Genomic DNA, 19310 nt, shown 5'->3' on the forward strand with positions numbered 1-19310 from the left:
AAGTGCAGTTTTCCTGACAGGCCCCTGTGTAGAAATGGCTGCTAGTCTCTGTTTTTGTTTTTAATTTGAGCCCAGTTAGCCACCAGGAGCCCTTCTTAGTGGGTATCTTCTTTCTTGGCGCCGAAACGGAAAGTCAAAAGTAAGAGTTGTTGGATGCTTTCCAACCATGACGTTGCTAATTTCCACAGTGAAGATAAAGGAAAGGAACAACTAGGGGACTGACCAATTGAAGGAGGGGAATCTAACTATTAAAGGTTATATCTGGATTCATTTGTTGGCTGAGTACAAAATTAATACAAATCCTTCACAAGCTTTTATATATGCAGAAAACAGCCAGTTATAATACATAATGGTGTTAATGACTCAACTCAGAAAAGCAAGTAAAAAGAAATAGGATTATATTTGAAAAACTGTAAAAGCCACTTAAAAAATTTTTTTAAATGCTAAAGAAGATTCGGGCAAACAGAAATGCATACACAGGTCTGAGACAGGATGGCACAACATCTTAAAGATGCTCATTTCCCCTCTGTGGGTACATAGAGGAGGTATGGATGGAGGCACTGCCCCAGGGGGTGCGCATGCTTCCTCCCGAGTTGGAGAAGCTGATGGAGGAGATGCAGCTGGAGTTAGATGAGCTACAGAGCCAGCTTCTGCCCCATACCAATACGGTGACAGCAAATTTGCCTCCACTTCCTTGAGTTGCAACAGTGCCTGGTGTCCCCATGACCTTTCAAGTGCAAAATATCTCTTGTGCACCTACCTGAATTGTTCACAAGTTAAACAAAACATTCAACATATATGGAACAACAGTTTTCTGACATTGGACATCAAGCAGTCAGGGTAGTGTTCCTTAAGAGTGAAGGAAAACAAACACACATGAGGTGACCCCTATGATTGTCTCAGCTTACTGTCACAAGCCAACAACCAACCTCCCTGTTTTATGTGCTTGTATGTGTGTCGGTTTGTTTGTACTTGCTGATCCGAAATCAGAAAACAGATGGGAGTCTCCTGAGTCTCCCACGACTTTCTTTCAGTTCTTGCACTGCAGGTCCTACCTTTCCTTTGAGGGTGTACAACACCCCTTCATCCCCCCGCTCTCGCCCGCCCCCACACACATACACACAACCCCGTAATGTCTCTTTCCCCAGACCCCTCTAACCAGGCTGCCACTTAAAACCTCTCTGGGGGCATTAGGGTGGCAGGTAAACCAGCCCTGAGTACTCCCTGGCTTGTGGATGGTGACAGCCCAGAGAATCTACAACAGCTGAGGGAAGACACCATACACTTGGCTGGGCAGCCAGTGGAGCCAGGCATCCAAGTCACATCTGAGTTGTGACAAAGATTCATTGCTGGATTCGAATCACAAGCTTGGGAAGGCCATCTGTTGACACCTGTGAAATACAGTCTGGTGAGTAAGAACACCCTAAATGTCACTGACTGACCATCTGCTCACCTAACTCTCCAGTCCCTTACAGTCCCTTACAAACTGCTCAGCACCCAGAACAGCATTTCTGACAATCACTAGAGAGAGAGGGACACACACTGAGGGGACAGTATACTGGTTGGGTGGGAGAGTGAGCTATGTACCTGGGTGGGAGTAGCCCGTGGCCTAATGGCAACTAATTCTTAAGGCACAGAGCTTAATAAAGTTCCAAATGTTATGGGGGATCATAGGAGGTTCTTTGAACTCTGTATTCTGAGGAACCCCATTTGTATCTTGGGCCCCTCGAGACTGGATGGCAACAACAGAGTTGCTGACACCTGCGGCCCAGGATCTTCATGAAATCTCAGGGAGAGACGCATGCCCAACCACCCAGCGTGGCATACCTTCAGGCAGGACAGACTATCACAGTATTGTTCTCGTTTCTCGTGGGGGAGATTTTCATGACCACAGTGATAAGCTAAGTTGATGCGTGTTTAAACCATGCTAAGCTGTACAGAGGACTACAATTTTATCACTTGGAAATTTTATACTGAAGCATCCATCTTATATAAAAACTGCTGTTTGAAATTTTAACCCTGCTATTTCTGGCTTCTGTAAATGCTTGCTGGCTTAAATAATACGGAAAAGAAGATTACTCCCATTTCAGAGGCCATTAAACCTTCTCCAGAGGAAAGTTCTCAGAGAAAAGCTGCCTGCTAGACAAACCAGTCAGCCTGTGACTACTGCCTTCAGCCTGTAGGATACAAATACAGGGCATACACGTTTTCATATCTTTCCGCATATAAGATTCCAAGACCTTTGTGTAAGCACAAATGCACACATTGTAAACAAGGAAAACAACCAAAAGGCAAAGGCAAACCCAAAGTCACAGCCCTCCAAATGCAAATCAGGTCAAATCCATGAAGAACTGGTGTTTTAATAGACCTTCTTTTTTGGGGGGAGTCATACAAAGGCTGAGTTTTATTTTGATAGATTTTTTAAATTGCTCTTCAGAGTAGGCTTTCTTAAATAAATGTTTCTTTGCTTACTGTAGTTATTACCTTAGCATCATTACAGAGACTTTAAATGGCTGATTTTGAAATAATTTTCATTAGTTTCACTCAGGAGTAGGAGTGCGTCTGTGAAGCTCTGCTCCTTGCCATGTCGGAAGTAGCCCTGTGACTTACCTATTTGATTTTTATCCTCACCCAAGGATATGTGTTCTGATTTGGAAGAGAGAGAGAGAGAGAGAGAGAGAGAGAGAGAGAGAGAGAGAGAGAGGAGAAATGTGGATTGGTTGCCTCTGGTATGGGCCTCAGCAACCTAGGTATGTGCCCTACTGGGGTGGAACCTACAAACTTTTGGTGTATGAGATGACGCTCCAACCAACTGAGCCACCTGGCCAGGGCTGACTGACCTATTTGATTCTGCCTTTACAAAGATTTTATAAAACCAGGCTCTGTGATATAATGAAAAACTTAAGAGTTAAGGGACTAAGTTTCTGGTATCAGTTTAAACAGCATTTAGCCATGTGCCCACTGTTTCCAGTTCTGGTCCTCAACTTCTGCAGTCTTCTGTAAGACCATACCAGCCACCCTACCTCTGCTTTACCCTTAGCAGGGTCAGGAGGTTTCCCTGAACACGCCTACAACCCTGAAAGGTGTATCTGTGGCTTTCATGTAGTGGTGCAAAGTGTCACTTCTCATAGGGAGTTATTTATTTACCGATTCCCTTTCTTTCCTTAACAAAGGGTTAAACCTCAGGAATCACCAGTTGGGGAGGGCAGCTTGGGGGAACTGGTATCTCATGGTGGGGCATGCAGTCTCCAAGTATCAGGGCCTAGTATCAGATATCCAAGGCAGGTGGTGAAAAGGTGAAGAGAGTATGGGCTTCCTCTAGCACACTAGTATACACATCTGGAGGAAGCTCATCTTGGGACTTGCCATAGGGTGCATACAGTGACCTGATATGCACTGCAGGGCATCACACTGCCTGGTACACTTCCTTGCCACACACCTGGAGTCACCTGCAAAAGTTTCTTCTCCCACAGGGCTGGATAACTGTCACCTACCTAGAAACTCAAAAAATCATCCCCGTAATCAGCCACCCCAGCAGCCCAGTCCTGGCTTTGGGAATGCCTGAAGTATTTCACGAGCCAACAGAATGGGTGAATACAACAGATCTGAGAGCCATTGGTAAGGCTTTCCGTTTGGTCTTTTTTTTTTTTAACACAATCTCCTATACATACTCATATAGCATGTATGGGATTGATTTTAAAATAACCCGTGGTGGTAGGAAAGACGAGGGGGGCAGAAATCAAGCCCAATTGAACTACAGGTTGATATTCAATGTAGATATATGATGGGGCATGCAGTTTCTCTGCATGATTTATTCACTTTCATGCATTTGAACGTTTCCGTGATGTTTGTGAAATGCAATCTGCCTTGGAGAGCAACTGCAAATTCAGGTCCTCCTGACATGAGGTGCTTTATTGAGCTTGTGATTCTCTGGAGGGCAGGAAAACACAAGCCTCACAGTACACACTGCGCATTGGAAACTGGGTCCAGAGAAAAAGAGTCAGAGGCTCTGGAGATGTGGCCCAATCCTAAACTTTGAGATTTGTTGGAAGATCTTTGGGAGGTGAGTGTTCTGGCCATATCTATGTTTTCCATAGATCACACTATCCCAGTGAGGAGGATGAATTTGGCATTGGTGGGGGAGTGGGGCTGAAAACCTGGGAACAGATAGACAGTGACAGGAATCTTGTAGAGAGCCAAGGGGAAGACCATTTGTATTATTTTTTTCATTTTTAAATATATTTTTTACTGTTAATAGTAATACAGATATCTCCCATTTCCCCTCCCTTTAACCCCTCCCAACCTCTACCCCTCACCCCCCCAACACACACCAAAAACATTTGTATTTAAACCAAGGCAAGGCTGGTAGGTATGGAAAGCAGGGGATGGATTCCAGAAAACACAGGAAGTGGAGTGTTACTAACTGGATACAAAATGGGAGAGAAGGACATAGCCCTCTCAGAGATGACTCCTGATTTGGGGGGGAGGGGGGCAGGGGACTCCACCCAAGGTAGGGAACCAAGGAAGAAAAGAAGGGTATTTTTGGTTTTTAAAAAAGGCAGGTTCAGGTTGGAACATTTCAAGTTGGAACATTTGAGAGTGCCATGGGCAGTTAGATCGATGATCAAAACCTGCTTGGTTACCATGTTGAAGGGCTAGACCTCGGCCTTGCAAGGTAAAAAACCCATTCTTGCAAAAGTCAAGAATTGAGGCAAACTCACCAGAAACCGAGCTACAACTAGAGTGCCAATCAGCTTTCATGACTGAGGACTATAGTGGTCAAAATAAACCACCAGTATGAATTAGAAAGCAGAAGTATTCTTAAGGGAAAGGGATCCCAGGATAGGTGCATTTTAACAGGGTAGTGGGGATACAAAGACCTCAGGAGCCCCAGGTGAGTCATAATAGTGTGAAGTTCCATGAGGATTCCAGAGGGGGAGAAAAGGTGGCTGCCTGTGCAGTTTTAAGCCCTCTGTGGCCTGAGAGGCTGAGCAAATCCTTATGCTCCTTGGAAGACACAAGTGATGGAAAAGCACAGAGAGGGGTGGGTGGAGGCAGAGGACAGAATAGAGTGAGGGGCAGGAATGTGGCCTGGCTCTTGTCCTTCACTTTTCTTCCCAGAGGCGCCCTCCTGGAGAGTCAGTACCAAGAAGCTTGCTCTGTGGCTGTGGGAGGCCAAAGGTGCAGGCACACTAAGATGCTGTGTGTTTTCCAGCAAAGCTGGGGGCCAGCAGAAGAAGGCTGGGAGCTTCAGGGAGGCTCAATGCGGATTTAAGCTGTAGTACAATCATCAAAGTCATGGAGTGACTGTGTTTTCCAAATTGAGAAAAATGTTGATGGATAGAATGTCTTGTTTTATGTCACTGTTCCAATGTGATGCAAAGCCTTGATCCAGACCCTGTGTGATGTTTCCATCCTCCACTTCCTACCTCCCTCTGTGGCAGGTTCTTGCCCCCACGAGTGCAGAGGGCAGAGTGCCAGTCTGAGAGGTCCAGCTCCATGGCTGACCAGCTATGGGGACGTGGGCGTGTCCCGGCGACCCTCTGCACCTGTTTCCCCGTGTGCCCCACAGACACATGTCACTTGTTTTATGTCACTGTCCCATCCCCCCCACCCCCCAATATCTGCTTCTGATCGGTGCAACTGAGGGTGAGAGCTTGTGAGAAATAGATGAACAAGGCTCAGAAAAGGCGAAGGCGGAAGGAATGAGCTGTTTCTGCGGGGAGGGGGAGGGGGGCTCGGGCTGTCGGTGCTCCTGTTTGGCAGAATGCCTCAGCAGCTGCCACCTATGGAGCCCTTCCAAGTGCCAGGCACTTTCACACGTACAGAGTGGCATTTGATGGCCACGACAGCCCTTGAGGTGGGTCGTGCACATGCTAATTTTACCAGTCAGGAAGCTGGGGCTCAGAGAGGCCAAGGGGTGTTCCAACAGTCCTTGTCAAGTGGTACAGCTGCTGTATCTGATGACGAAGTTTGTGCCCCTGACCCTTGACACGGACTCCGTGCTGTCTTTGGATGTCCCTGAGATGAACAGCTCCGATGATGAGTAAGGCTAATAGCTAACAAAGACTAGTCCCCCTTCACTGACAGCTCCCACGTGTCAGGCACCGTGCTCAGTGTCCACTGAGCGATGCGCACTATTTCACCCACTCCTCACAGGACCTCTCAAGTACTGATCATTGTGCATGTGAAACAAGTGAAGCTCAGACAGTCTGTGGGACCTGGCCATGGTCACCCTGCTCATGACCTGGAGAGCCAGGGTTCAACCACAGCTGTTTCCCTCTCCCAAGCCTGCTGAAACCGCATTTCCCCAAGTTTAAAGATGGACTGGCCATCTCCCAGTATTACTGGTGTTCTGAGAGGACCCTGACTTATGGAGGGGCCTTCTCCCAGGTTGTATCTGCAAACCACTGCTGTAACGCGCAGAAACACCTATCAGTTCAGAGGTTCTTATTTGTTCAAGAGCTCGCACCACGTATAACTTTTGAAGACCTGTATCTCTCCTTCTCCTGCTTTGGTCAATTACAGGAAGCTGACTGTCTAAGAGGGGTGAAATGCCCCTTCCCGCAGCGCCAGTCTGGCCTGCGCCAGTGGAGCGTCGCCACCTACTGGCTGTTCCCTTGAACTACATCAGAAAGCCCAGGTGGGTGTTGCCAAGGGCACAGCAGGTGTTGGTAAAGGGAAGAGAAGAATGAGAAGGAAGGTCCTTGAGCACAGGAAGAGAGTGGGGGAGTGAAGTCAGCGTGTGGTTGTAGAGCCTCCGCTTTAGCAATTTCATTTGATTCTCGGGGTGAAACGGTCTGATTTTTTATTAAATTTGACATTGGGGAAAAGCTGGCCCAGCAGCACAGGTTTGAACTGCAGTAACTCGCAGGTGGCATGTATATGGAGAGTTGCTGTGATGGTGAGGTCATAGAACATGAGAAACTAGAAACAGAAAAGAGAAATGAGTCTACTCTTCTCAAAGCATTGACTCGAACTGTGACGTTACTCCCCTGGGGCCTGCATCACTGTGTCTGTGGGGCACACGGGGAAACAGGTGCAGAGGGTCGCCGGGACACGCCCACGTCCCCATAGCTGGGGAGCCATGGAGCTGGACCTCTCAGACTGGCACTCTGCCCTCTGCACTCGTGGGGGCAAGAACCTGCCACAGAGGGAGGTAGAAGTGGAGGATGGAAACATCACACAGGGTCTGGATCAAGGGTTTGCATCACATTGGAATAAAATGTGCTTTATAAAGCGCTCATATCGGCTATGGCAGTGGTTCTCAACCTTCTGGCCCTTTAAATACAGTTCCTCATGTTGTGACCCAACCATAAAATTATTTTCATTGCTACTTCATAACTGTAATGTTGCTACTGTTATGAATTGTAATGTAAATATCTGATATGAAGGATGGTCTTAGGTGACCCCTGTGAAAGGGTCGTTCGACTGCCAAAGGGGTCGCAACCCACAGGTTGAGAACCGCTGGGCTATGGGCTTCACCGGGAAAGTGCTTCAGAAAAGGCCTTCCAGAAAAATTGCACTGAATGCACTTTTGGAATTTCAATGGAATTACCTTCCCATTGTGTCAGGTGCATCCATTGCCATTCTTGTCACATTTGCCACCTAACCCCCCACTATTTAAAACAAAACAAAACAAAACAAAAAATATCACGCAATTTTTAAAAGCATTCTCTGGGTGCCAATCTCTGGGAACTTTGAAGCCCACTTCTGGTTCTGTTGGTTTGGGCAGTTTGGTTGTTCTGAGTTAACCCACACCCCAGGTTACTTCCTGGGTTTGGGGGGTACATTCCTCCCGGCTGAGCCCTCCTACAATCCTCAAAACTGCTGAGCACTCATATATTCTCTGTTGGATTCTCGAACTGGTCCACTGCGGGGAGGGGGGTCTGTGCCCAGGGCCCACCGTGGGTCGGGCCTGGAGAGGTGTCCAGGAAATGTATGTTACCAAGTGAACAGCCAAGGGTCTTTGCCTCCACTGAGGCCCTGTGGTTGTCACCGTGAGCCCATTTGTAGGGTGTCCTGAAGGCCTTTCCTAGGAGCATGGAGCCCGTTTAAACTTTCATGAGCCACCCAGGGACTGTGTCATGCATTAGTACGTGGGGAAGTGGGGGCGGGGAGCGGGGAGGTGGGGTTCATGAGCTAGACTCCTGGTTTCTGTGGAAGGGAGTGTTGTTGGTGGAAGAGCAGTAGCGGTTGTTGTAGCTGGACTCTGTGGCGGCCAGAGTCAGGGAGGGCTGTCTTTGTGGTCACAGAGGGAGGCTTCTGAGAAAGGGTTGGTGGCAGGACAAGGGAAAAGCTGGACTGGCATGGCCTTGGGGTCTGCTCTGCAGAAGTGGGAGAGGGCCCCAGGTCCAGCATGGTTCCAGGTGCAGGTGGCCTAGGTGGGACAGAGCCTGGAGATGGCAACAGTGACTGGTGTGTGGTCAGGGGCATCTGCCCTTGTTAGCCAGGCAGCCAATCTGGTGCATTATGCCTGTGTGTGTTTGGGGGGGGGTGTGGGAGGCGGGCAGCAAGCCCTGGGCAGTCCTGATGGTAGTCTCACTGCCTTGGGCAGGCTGTGGGCCATAGTGGCCTACTGTTTGGGGAGATGAAACAGCTCAGTCATGGGCCCCCCTGGACTGTCTGGCCAGAGAGAGAGGGACCTGTTGTGCTGGCCTCTATGGGTAGACACTCTCTTGGCATCCTGTTCCTGACTGGGTGGGTGGGAAGGGCAGCTAAGGGGCCAGAATGGGCCTCCATGGTGGGCTGGGGAAGAGGGCTCAGGGAACAGGGAGCTGAGTGGGGTTCAGTACGCAGACTCACAGGCAGCCTCAGGCCCAGGACAAATGTGGATGCCAAGCAGGAGGCCTAGAGGCACCGGAAACACTAGAGGGGAGGAAACAGACTGCTCCTGGGCCCAGATGCTGGGATGTTGAGTGAGTCCTGAGCTCAGGGTTGTGGAAATGGGGGAGCAGAGCAGGAGGCAGGAGGAGGGGTTGGGCAGTGGAAGAGGCCAGGTTGAGACCAGAGGATGAGTCTGAGGGAGGGACAGCAGATGGCAGCCAGCTCTCTTGGGGCTGGGGGCTGCTCATAGAAGGATGGATGGGTGCAGATGCTGGGGTGAGGTCTGAGGAGACAGACCTTGATCCTGCTCTAACGGTGGGCCGAGCCAGGAGACAGCCAGGGAGAGCAGCACATAGGCATCGTTTGGGGGTGCAGGCCCGAGGGCTGAGGTCCTGAGGCAGTGTGCCAAACACCCAGATGCCAGGAAAAGCCTGGTGCATCATGGCCAACCACAAATAAGGGCCTCTTTGAGGTGTAGGGCCTGTGGAGACAGGGCTGGGCCAGTAGCACCCTCTTCTGCACAGAGAAACATCAGCCTCTGGGTTGGTGAAACCTGTACTTGAGCAGGACTCTGGGCTGTGGAGGCCAGACCAGGGTTTCCTGGGGGTCTGATTGCCCTGCTAGAGGGACTCAACCGCTGCTCTACATCCAGGTAATAGCTGGAATGTCCCGTGGAGTGACTGTGGAGTGCTGCTCTCCCTGGCTGTCTCCTGGCTCAGCCCACCCTTAGAGCAGGATCAAGGTCTGTCTCCTCAGACCTCACCCCAGCATCTGCACCCATCCATCCTTCTATGAGCAGCCCCCAGCCCCAAGAGAGCTGGCTGCCATCTGCTGTCCCTCCCTCAGACTCATCCTCTGGTCTCAACCTGGCCTCTTCCACTGCCCAACCCCTCCTCCTGCCTCCTGCTCTGCTACAGGTGCTGCGCTGCCTTGGTCCTACTTGCCCATTCTGATCTTCTTCCTGGGAGGAGCTGGGGGAAGCCCGCTGGGACTGCTGGGAATGTGGGACAGTATAGGGTTGGGTCCAGAAGGAGCAGGCGTTTTATGTAGGGGTAGCACTGATGTGTCCAGAAGCCCAGGACATCCCATGTCCAAGGAGAAGGCTCCAGGGTCAGAGCTCAGAGTCAAGCCCAAGGGTAGTGTGAACAAGCCTGCTTGGGGGGCGGGCCAGGGGGGGCACAGAAGCTCTCTTGTTCTTTTCCTTAAGCGTGCTGTCACTCCTATTTCCCACTAGGCAGGCACTGGGAGAGCGGCAGACCAGTCCTAGATGACCCAACCATTCACTAGAGATCCCTGCTCTCTGTCTGATCCAGCCTAGTGGGGAAAGAACTGAGACCTAGGCTTGTTCTGGAACTAATAGGATGGGGGTGTCGCTACCTTTTTGAGCTCCAATATCACAGGGGTGGGGCAAGGGTTGTAAGGCCAGGGGAGAAGTTCATCTGTGGAAGAGGCCCACCAGTGAATAAAAAATATAAGTCAGGCCCGGCCTGCATGGCTCAGTGGTTGAGCATCAGCCTATGAACCAGAAGGTCACGGTTCAATTCCGGGACAGGGCACATGCCCGGGTTGGGGGCTGGATCCCCAGTGTGGGGCATTCAGGAGGCAGCCGATCAATGGTTCTCTCTCATCATTGATGTTTCTACCTCTCCCTCTCCCTTGCTCTCTGGAATCAATTATATATGTGAAGCAAAAAGGCCTGACCCACCGCAGAAAATTGCCGTCAGGAGAGTTTTGTGTCTATTCCCACTGGCCCCATGAAAGGTGTGTGCCTGGCGGTGGTGCTGAGAAAAATCCAGATGCAGAGATGAACACTTGCCCCTGTGTCCAACTGAATATGAGATGAAAGGTGAAGAATAATGCTCTGCTTTCTACACATCCTGTTAATCTCTGCTACAGCAGTACCCTCAAAGGACAGAAACACGGCTGGAATCCGCTATTTCATGCTGCTGCTCTTCTCTCTGAGCTGGAGAGGACTGCTGTCCACTCTGCTCTCTGCTTGACGACATGGAGCAGTGCCTTATACTCTTCTCTGGAGTCGATGTTCGAAACCTCCCCTCTACTCTGTTCTTGAATATTCACTTGGCTGCCCTGCTGCCATCACAGTTTTGGGGCCACATGTTTTGTCATGAATACTCCTCCCCTGTCTTGTTGTCTTTGCTCCCCCTTTTTGCTTTCAGTCCCTCTTGTGTCCAGGGGGCCTCTTTAGCTCTGCTCTTAAAGGAGCTGTGTGGGTCCTGCCGGGGCCTCTGAGGGGCTCATCACACCAGAGAGAGAAAATCTGCTCTCTCCTGTGTATGGTGCTCAGTGGAATGGGGTGCCTGGGGAGTCATTGTGTATCCTTGCATCCGTGACCCTGCCCCCTCCGCACTGAGCGGAGGCCCACTTGCTCCACTGTCACAGCTACCTTTGGGAGACATAACTTCTGTCCCCTGAGCTTATGTATGCTCCTCTAAAGGCTGGCCCTAGCTCTTCCAGTTTATGATTTGTTTGCTCAGCTGGGCTTCCCAACGGGGTTAAGTTAGACACAGTTTTCTGCTTTTCCGTCCTCTGGTTGCTGGGATGGCCTCATCTTTCCTTTTGCTAATGCCTAAAACTAAATAGATGGTCAATGAATATAGACCTGCTGTGGGCACAATGCTTTTCTCCCCTCCCTCCGCCCCCTACTCTTTGGGGAACTCCCTCCAGCCCAGGACACTTGCTTCTCCACACAGACACAGGGCGCTTATGCTGTTGACATTGGCCTGCTTTCCCAATAGGGGACTGTGTGGGCGAGCTGGGGACACAAAGTGCCTTCTCCTCCGCCTGCAGTGTTGGCCTGGTGAAGTGACCTCGGATGGGTCTCTGTTAACCAATGTTTCTGATATTGGGGTGGACACAGGCTGCTTTCCTAGGGGATATAACTGAGTATGAGCAGACACTGAGAGGCTGTATCCACCCTTCCCCGCATACATCACAAAAGAAGTTTGTCATTTCTTGGGAATTTCTCCATATAGGATCACGTCATCTGTGAATAAAGACCGTTTTAGTTCTTTCTTTCCAATCAGCGTGGTTTTATTTTGGTGGGATGGTAGGGTTTGTCCCACTGGCTTGACCCTCCAGTACAATTTTGAAATGAATAGGCAAAAGTAGACATTTTGTATTATTGTCAATATTAAGGAAAACATTCATTCTTCACCAGTAAGTATTATGTGCACTGTGAGTTTATGGAGACACTATCGGGTTGAGGAAATTCCCTTCTATTCCAAATGTGTTGGAAATTTTTTTATCACAGATGTGTATTGGATTTGATCAGGCCCTTTTGGGTAGCGGGGGCATCCATTGCAATGCTCATCTTCCCCACCTCCCACCTTGTACTATCAATATGGACTATAACAATTGATTTTCAGATTTTAAACCTACTTTGCATTCCTGGGACACATCCGGTTCTTCATGGCATGTATCTCTAGTGTGTTTGCACCAGGTCTTGCCTGGTCTCCCTACTTTGCATTTGAGAATTCTGTCCATGTGGCAGAAAAAACAGAATCCTAGTGTTGGTAGTGTGGAGCGACCAGCCTCTTCTAGGGTTGCAGCCCTGCTCAAAAAGCCACACCTCCCATCCTCCCAGCGACCTCACAGAGGAGCCCCTCTATCCCCTGAAGCATACACAGGGCCCAGACCCCAGCCCACTGGCCACCATATTTGTGCCTTTCCCAATGATGGGAGGAGCCAAGACAGCCCTGGCCACTATCCATTAGTGGCCCAGGATCCCACCCTCCTGCTGCACCCTCATTGGCCAGACCTTGATGGGCACAGACCCTTCAGGAGAGGTACCAAGGGGTAGGGAGTCTGCAGCCCTGGTGGGCTAGCTCCTGGGATGGCAGCAGGTCCCAGCAGGGCAGAAGGGTGGGGAGCTCTAGAGGCAAGTGAAGAGGAGGGGACCCTGAGAGGCCTCTGTCACCACAGTGAGTCAGGAGGCAGCCTTGTGCTTTTTCTTCTATGGTGAGTGCCCAGGCCATGGTCAAGCTTCTGACCACGGCTGTGGTCTTCTTCTGTGGGAGGGCAGACTCCATGGAGTGACAGTTCCTGAGGCAGCCAGGGCCCTGCCAGTTACTCTTTGAGTCCCTTCATTTCCCCATACAGTGACCCTCCCCTGAAGGGCTCCCCCACCTGTGGTCAGGTTGGTGGTGGGTGGGTGGGGAGCTGGTGGGGAGGTGGCTCCAACTTCTGAGAACATAGGGGAGTCCCCAAGTCCTGGAGTTCTAGTGTCCCCCAAGCTGGGCCTGCATCCACCCCAAGCCCCAGACTCTCCTGTCCATCCAAAGTGGCAAAGATGGAGGCAGAGAAGGCCCTTGGGGCTGCTGCCCTCCCCTGCATTTCCTTCAGCAGATTCTTTTCTGTATTTCCAGCACAGTGTGCTGCCCTCATTCGAGGGTGCGTTTGGTTTTGTTTCACAAGCACGCGTGTATTTGACGCCAGGTGGACAGTCATATATCTGTCCTAGAAGGGATTTTTCTCTTTGTAATAGTTTTCTCTTGCTGTCTTAACAAATTAGCACAAATTTACAACATAAATTCATCTCACAGTTCTGTAGGCCAGAAATTTGGTACAGGTCTTCCCAGACCAGAATCATGGTACTGGAAGGCTACATTCCTTTCTGGAGAGTCTATGGGATAATCGCTTTCCTGTTCATTTGGCTGTTGGCAGAATTCAGTTCTTTGTGGTTGCAGGATCCAAGTCCCATTGTCTTGCTGTCTGGGGGCCATTCCCAGCTCCTAGAAGCCACCATATTTCTTGGCTCCTGGTCCCTTCCTCCATCTTCAAAGTCAACAGTGGTGGTTTGAGTCTTTCTCACATGGCATTTCTCTAACCCACTCTTCTGTTTCTCTCTTCCACTTTTATCAGTTTATGTGATGAGATAATCCAGGACAATCTCTCTATTTTATGGTCAACTGATTAGAAACCATATAGTGTCATCCCCGCCTTTAATTCCTTGTAGCAAAGTATTCTCAAATTCTGGGGATTAAGACACAGGCAGCTTTGAAGGACCATTATTCCCTCTCCTACACTCTCTTGTTAGTATGTATGGCATGTCACATGATTGATTTTTAATTGATAAAATAATTTTGCTTTCCTGGAGTAAACTTCATTTAGTTGCAGTGTGTTTTCTTTTCAGTACTGCTGCTAGATTAGGCAAATGAATAAATAATTTGTGCCTTACTGATTCAATGGAATGCTAGAATCTTTTAAAATGACTACTAGTACTCTCTGAAATATGGATGAGTGCCACATATAATACATTCACGAAAAGAGGTGAGTAACAAAATAGTATATACTTTAATGATTTCATTTTATTTCAATGTCAATAATAGGAAAAACTAAATATTTGTAGAATTCAGAATAGTGGTTATCTAAGGGGAGGAAGAATTATAGTCTACACTCTACAGAGTCACATAAAGATGGTAAAAATATTTTCCACTAGGTTTCTACTATTCTGTATCTCCATTTGCTCTTCAAACTTAGGGGCCTTTAGTATTATTAGGTTTTGTTCTGTTTTTTTTTTATTTGATTTACTTTGTTTTGTTTTTTCTTTGTTTTGTTTTTATTTTAGTTTCCAATTTCCTAATTATTAATGATGTTGAGCATCTTTTTGTTTCCTTATTTGCCACACATATATCTTCTTTTGGGAAGTGTGTGTCCAAATATTTGCACAGTTTTAATTGATCTGTTTACTTTCAATTGCTGAGTTTTGAGATACATACTTATCTATAGATATAGATATAGATACACATATAGATATATAGATATATCCTATATTTAAGTCTTAGTCAGATATTCGATTTACAAATATTTTCCCTCAGCCTGTTCCATTTATTTTCAGTCTTTGAACAGTGTTTTTTGAAGAGCACAAGCTGTGTAATTTGTTGAAGTCCAATTTAATTAATTTTCCTTTTATGAATTATGTTTTTGTTGTCATAGGTTAAAATCTTTGCCCAATGAAAGGTTGAACAGGTGGTTTGTTTGTTTTTTAAGGCTTTTATTTTTTTAATCCTCACCCGAAGATTTTTTCCCCATTGATTTTTAGAGAGTGAGAGAGTGGGAGAGGGAAAGAGAAAAATATCAATTTGTTTCCGATTGGTTGCCTCCTGCACCCACCCTGGCCCTGAGCCCCGGATCCTAACCCCGCCCCGTGAGTGCCTGTGCACTAGCGACAAACCCCTGATAGGCAGAGCCCACGCACGTGCCAGACGCCGGCCTTGGCCCCGCCCACCGCGGGCCTGGGCCCGCCTCTGCACAGTGGCACTTCCTGCCTCGGCTCCCGGCCCACCTCCGCTCAGCCCCGCCCAGCGCAGACCAGCGAGCCCGGTGCGATGGAGGGCCGAGTGCAGCTGATTAAGGCCCTCCTGGCCTTACCCCTCAGGCACCGGAGGCGTCGGTGGAGGAACCCGATTCCCTTCCCCGAGACGTTCGACGGCGACACCGACCGGCTCCCGGAGTTTATCGTGCAGACGGGCGCCTACATGTTGGTGGACGACACCCTGTTCTCCAGCGATGCCCTGAAGGTGACGTTCCTCATCACCCGCCTCACGGGGCCTGCCCTGCAGTGGGTGATCCCCTACATCAGGAAGGAGAGCCCCCTGCTCAATGATTACCGGGGCTTCCTGGCCGAGATGAAGCGGGTCTTTGGATGGGTGGAGGACGAGGACTTCTAGGCCAGGAGACCCTCGGGCCTGGGGACAGGTGCTCTCGGGGGAGGGTCCCCGCGCCGGTGGCTGCCGCCCAGACCGCCACAGGCGTCCTCCCACCGCGCCTCCCCGTGCCCGTGTTCCGTGGCGGTGATCTCCCCCGCGCTCCCGTTCCCTCCCGCGTAGTGCTTGCCTTTGTTCCAGGAATAGCGCCCCAGGTTCCTGCTCTGCTGCAGCTGGGCCTGGCTCCGGAGCGCGCCGCCGCCCTCTCCCGCCAGCCGGGCCCCTCCCGCGCGGACTTGGACTCTGTCCTGGGCTCCAGCTGCGAGCTGGGCTCCCGTTACACACTGGATAAACCTCCTCAGCCTGTTGGCTGCCAATGTCTCCCTGCCAGGCTAGCAGGCCTGCTTTGATATGCCTGGATACCAGCGCTGTGGCTGTCATCACCATCCATGGCCTCCCACTGACAGACTGCAGCCTCCAGCGATCTCATCTCACCCAGGAGGTATCTGAGCTGGCCACAGCCCCTGGACAATGACTCCAGCAGTTCATCATGCTCCTAAAGGGTCTGGCCAGCCTTTCACCTTCATCTGGAGCCATTCCCTCCCTACTCCCATAGCTCCTGCTCCTTCCAGAAAGCTGCCAGATCTCAAGGGTGCCTGGCAGCCAAGTTGAGTCACTTATTTTCTCCTGTGGAACTATTAGTTTTGCCCAGAATACAGTTCTCTTCTGAATTTGTAGTATTTCCTTAATTATGTGCTTGTTGGTCTACCAAATAACTTAGATTCTACCATATTCCTCAACACTATCTGGACAAAAGTTTTTTGTTTTGTTTTTTTTTTCAATAAATGTGAAACACTATTAAAACATAGTCTCAATAAATAAGGCACTACTTCTTTCCTGTTCCTATAAATGTGGTCCATTTCTTGTCCAGAAAAGATATCCTTTACCATTCTATGGGTGATGTTAGAGAAACTCTCTGTTGACTCTTGCTAACAAAACATCAAATTGGAAGCCTGAGTTGGTCCTGATGATGGAGACCCCACTGATGACTGTTTAATCCAGTCAAGATTGTTCCAAACCTCTTATGAATTGGATCTTTATTTTTTCCAAGGCAATGTGAATAGTCAACCTCTGAGAAGGTTTTCTCATTTCCAAAAAAGTGGTTCGAAAGCACCCAAATTGTCCTAACCATAAATCCTACATTGATGGTGAACAATACCTAAGTTTTATACTGCAATTTTTCAGGGAACCAGCAAAATTACATAGGTACCTATTTTTTTTTAAAACATGTATGGAACTTTCATTATGTAAGTAGTAGGGATGGGGAAAAGCATGCAGAAATGAGATTGTTTAGGAACTAGCCTGGTTTTTTACCTGTAGGAGAATAAATGCATACACTTCCCTAATGGTCAGAAAAAGTCATTGCTCATTGTTTATCTGCAGTTTAACTTCATATTTATTGTATGGTTAAAAGCCTGTTCTTCCTCACCAATTGTTGTTCAACAAAGTTAAATATCCTAAGTCAGATGGTTCACAGGTCGGCTTATAGACAGCTCTTTGTTATGATGTCTAAAGGTTGTGTGTTACGTGCTGTTGAGTGGGCTCAGACGTTGGAGACCCTATGGATGAGTGATGGCCACAATGTACTGTCCTCAGCCTTGCTCAGCTCCTGCAGACTCATGCCTATGGCTTCTTTTTTGGAGTCAACCCATATAATTTTTGGTCTTACTCTTCCTGCTGCCTTCTATTTTACAATCAACTTTTTCTCTCATTTCTAAATTTTGGTGATTTTCCTGACATGGGATAGAGGAATAATTCACACCAGTATTTTTTCACTTTTATTTCACTGTCCTCTTTCTTCATTTTCACAGTTTAGCTTTGCTATTCATGTGCTGTGGTTTGCAGGACTTTATGTATATACTAGAGGCCTGGTGCACAACATTTGTGCACTGGGAGGGGGGGTTCCCTCAGCCCGGCCTGCACCCTTTAGCAGTCTGGGAGCCCTCTGGTGATGTCCGACTGACAGCCTTAGCTCTGCTGTGGATGCAGGAGAGGCTCCAGCCACTGCCACTGTGCTCACCAGCCATCAGCCTGGCTTGTGGCTGAGTGGTGCTCCCCCTGTGGGAGTGCACTGACCACCAGGGGGCAGCTCCTGCATGAGCGTCTGACCCCTGGTGGTCAGTACGCATCATAGTGACTGGTTGTTCCACCGTCTGGTCGATTTGCATATTACCCTTTTATTATATAGGATAACGAAGAAAATTGCCTGCATTATGTCTTTTTTAAAATATTTTTTATTGATTTCAGAGAGGAAGGGAGAGGGCGAGAGATAGAAACATCAATGATGAGAGAGAATCATTAATCAGCTGCCTCCTTCATGTCCCCTACTGGGGATTGAGCCTGCAACTCAGGTATGTGCACTTGACCAAATTGAACCTGGGACCCTTCAGTCTGAAAGCTGATGCTCTATCCACTGAGCCAAACTGGCTAGGGCACCTGTACTATGTCTTAATTATTTCTTGTTCCTCCAAATAGTGAAAATGTCATTAACTTGCAATATAGCATGTAATACATCAAAGTCTTGAAGTCAGAGTAATTATTTGAATTGCTGAATAAAATGAAGTTTTTATGGTTCACAGGTTCTTAAAACAATTTTTAAAAAAGGCAAATTATGAAGTTCCAATTTGAGGTGCTGGGAGTCTGACTTCCTGGATGGGTAGATAGGATGATAAGCATATTCACTGTTTGGTTTTAAACATAGATTTTGCTAATTTGAGAAGTGTTTGGAAGCAGTTTACTTTAGGGAGTAGCTCCAACATATCCCCTACAATCTGTGTCCACCTGGTTCTAGATATAGGTAGTATGGGTATGGACCTGCTGGGTGTCCTTTGAACAATGTCAGTAACCCCCTATCTCCCTCAGCAAAAATGCCACAGCAGTTTTCTTCCTTCTGTCAGAATGGCTGTCTTAGGGATTATTTAATATACACTAGTTGTACCATCCCCAGTCCTTTTATGTGATACAAATGTCTTGGGGAGGGCTAATTTGCAAGAATTAATCATGAACATTTTTTTCCCAAGATCTCATGAAAGGAGGGAAGACATGTTATTTGTAAGGGGAGAATGTAGGTTGTTTTTCATTTGTGCCTCAATCAGTTTAGGCTGCTATAATAAAATACCATAGCTTTAGTAACTTAAACAATAAAATATATTTCTCATAGTTTTGGAGGCTGTGCACTAACCATTTCCTGGTTTGAAAATGCTGCCTTCTTGCTGTATCCTCATATGGGAGAGAGAGAGAGAGAGAGAGAGAGAGAGAGAGAGGGAGAGAGAGAGATCTCCTCTTCTTATAAAGGCACTGATTCCATCCTGGGGGCTCCAACCTCATCTAAATCTAATTACCTCCCCTGATCCCCTACCTCCAAATACCATCAATTGGGGATTGGGGCTTCAACATATGGGTTTAGAATGGGGTGGGGGACACAAACATACAATCCATAGAAGTTACATTGATCATCTCACCTGTTACAGTTGTCATTCTCGGTTTGTTTCCCTCACTTCATTCTCAGCAAACTATTCTATCTCCCATCATGAAGCACCACTCAAGTGAGCATCAATGAAGGAATAAACATAAGATTCATAAAACATAGATAAATATGAGTCATGAGAGAGAAAATGAAATTAAACTAAATTTTTGGGAAAGGGTAATTGGGGCCAATATTGACTTGAAGTCTATAATCCTATATAATAAAGAGCTAATATGCAAATGGTCATCATGCCCTCATGCTGTCACTCCATAATGGCTCAGACACTCAACACT

General features: G+C 48.2%; 1 protein-coding gene across 1 annotated transcript; it reads left to right on the forward strand.

Moving 5' to 3' along the window:
- Nucleotides 1-15116: 15116 nt before the first annotated feature.
- On the forward strand, nt 15117-16359 carry LOC102438663 (retrotransposon Gag-like protein 8). Its single transcript, XM_006082064.3, has one exon. It carries the CDS (start codon nt 15174-15176, stop codon nt 15513-15515), a length of 342 nt encoding a protein of 113 aa, XP_006082126.1. The 5' UTR covers nt 15117-15173; the 3' UTR covers nt 15516-16359.
- Nucleotides 16360-19310: the final 2951 nt, after the last annotated feature.

Source organism: Myotis lucifugus, unplaced genomic scaffold (assembly GCF_000147115.1).
Source record: "Myotis lucifugus unplaced genomic scaffold, Myoluc2.0 scaffold_2, whole genome shotgun sequence".
Classification (NCBI taxonomy): Eukaryota; Metazoa; Chordata; class Mammalia; order Chiroptera; family Vespertilionidae; genus Myotis; species Myotis lucifugus.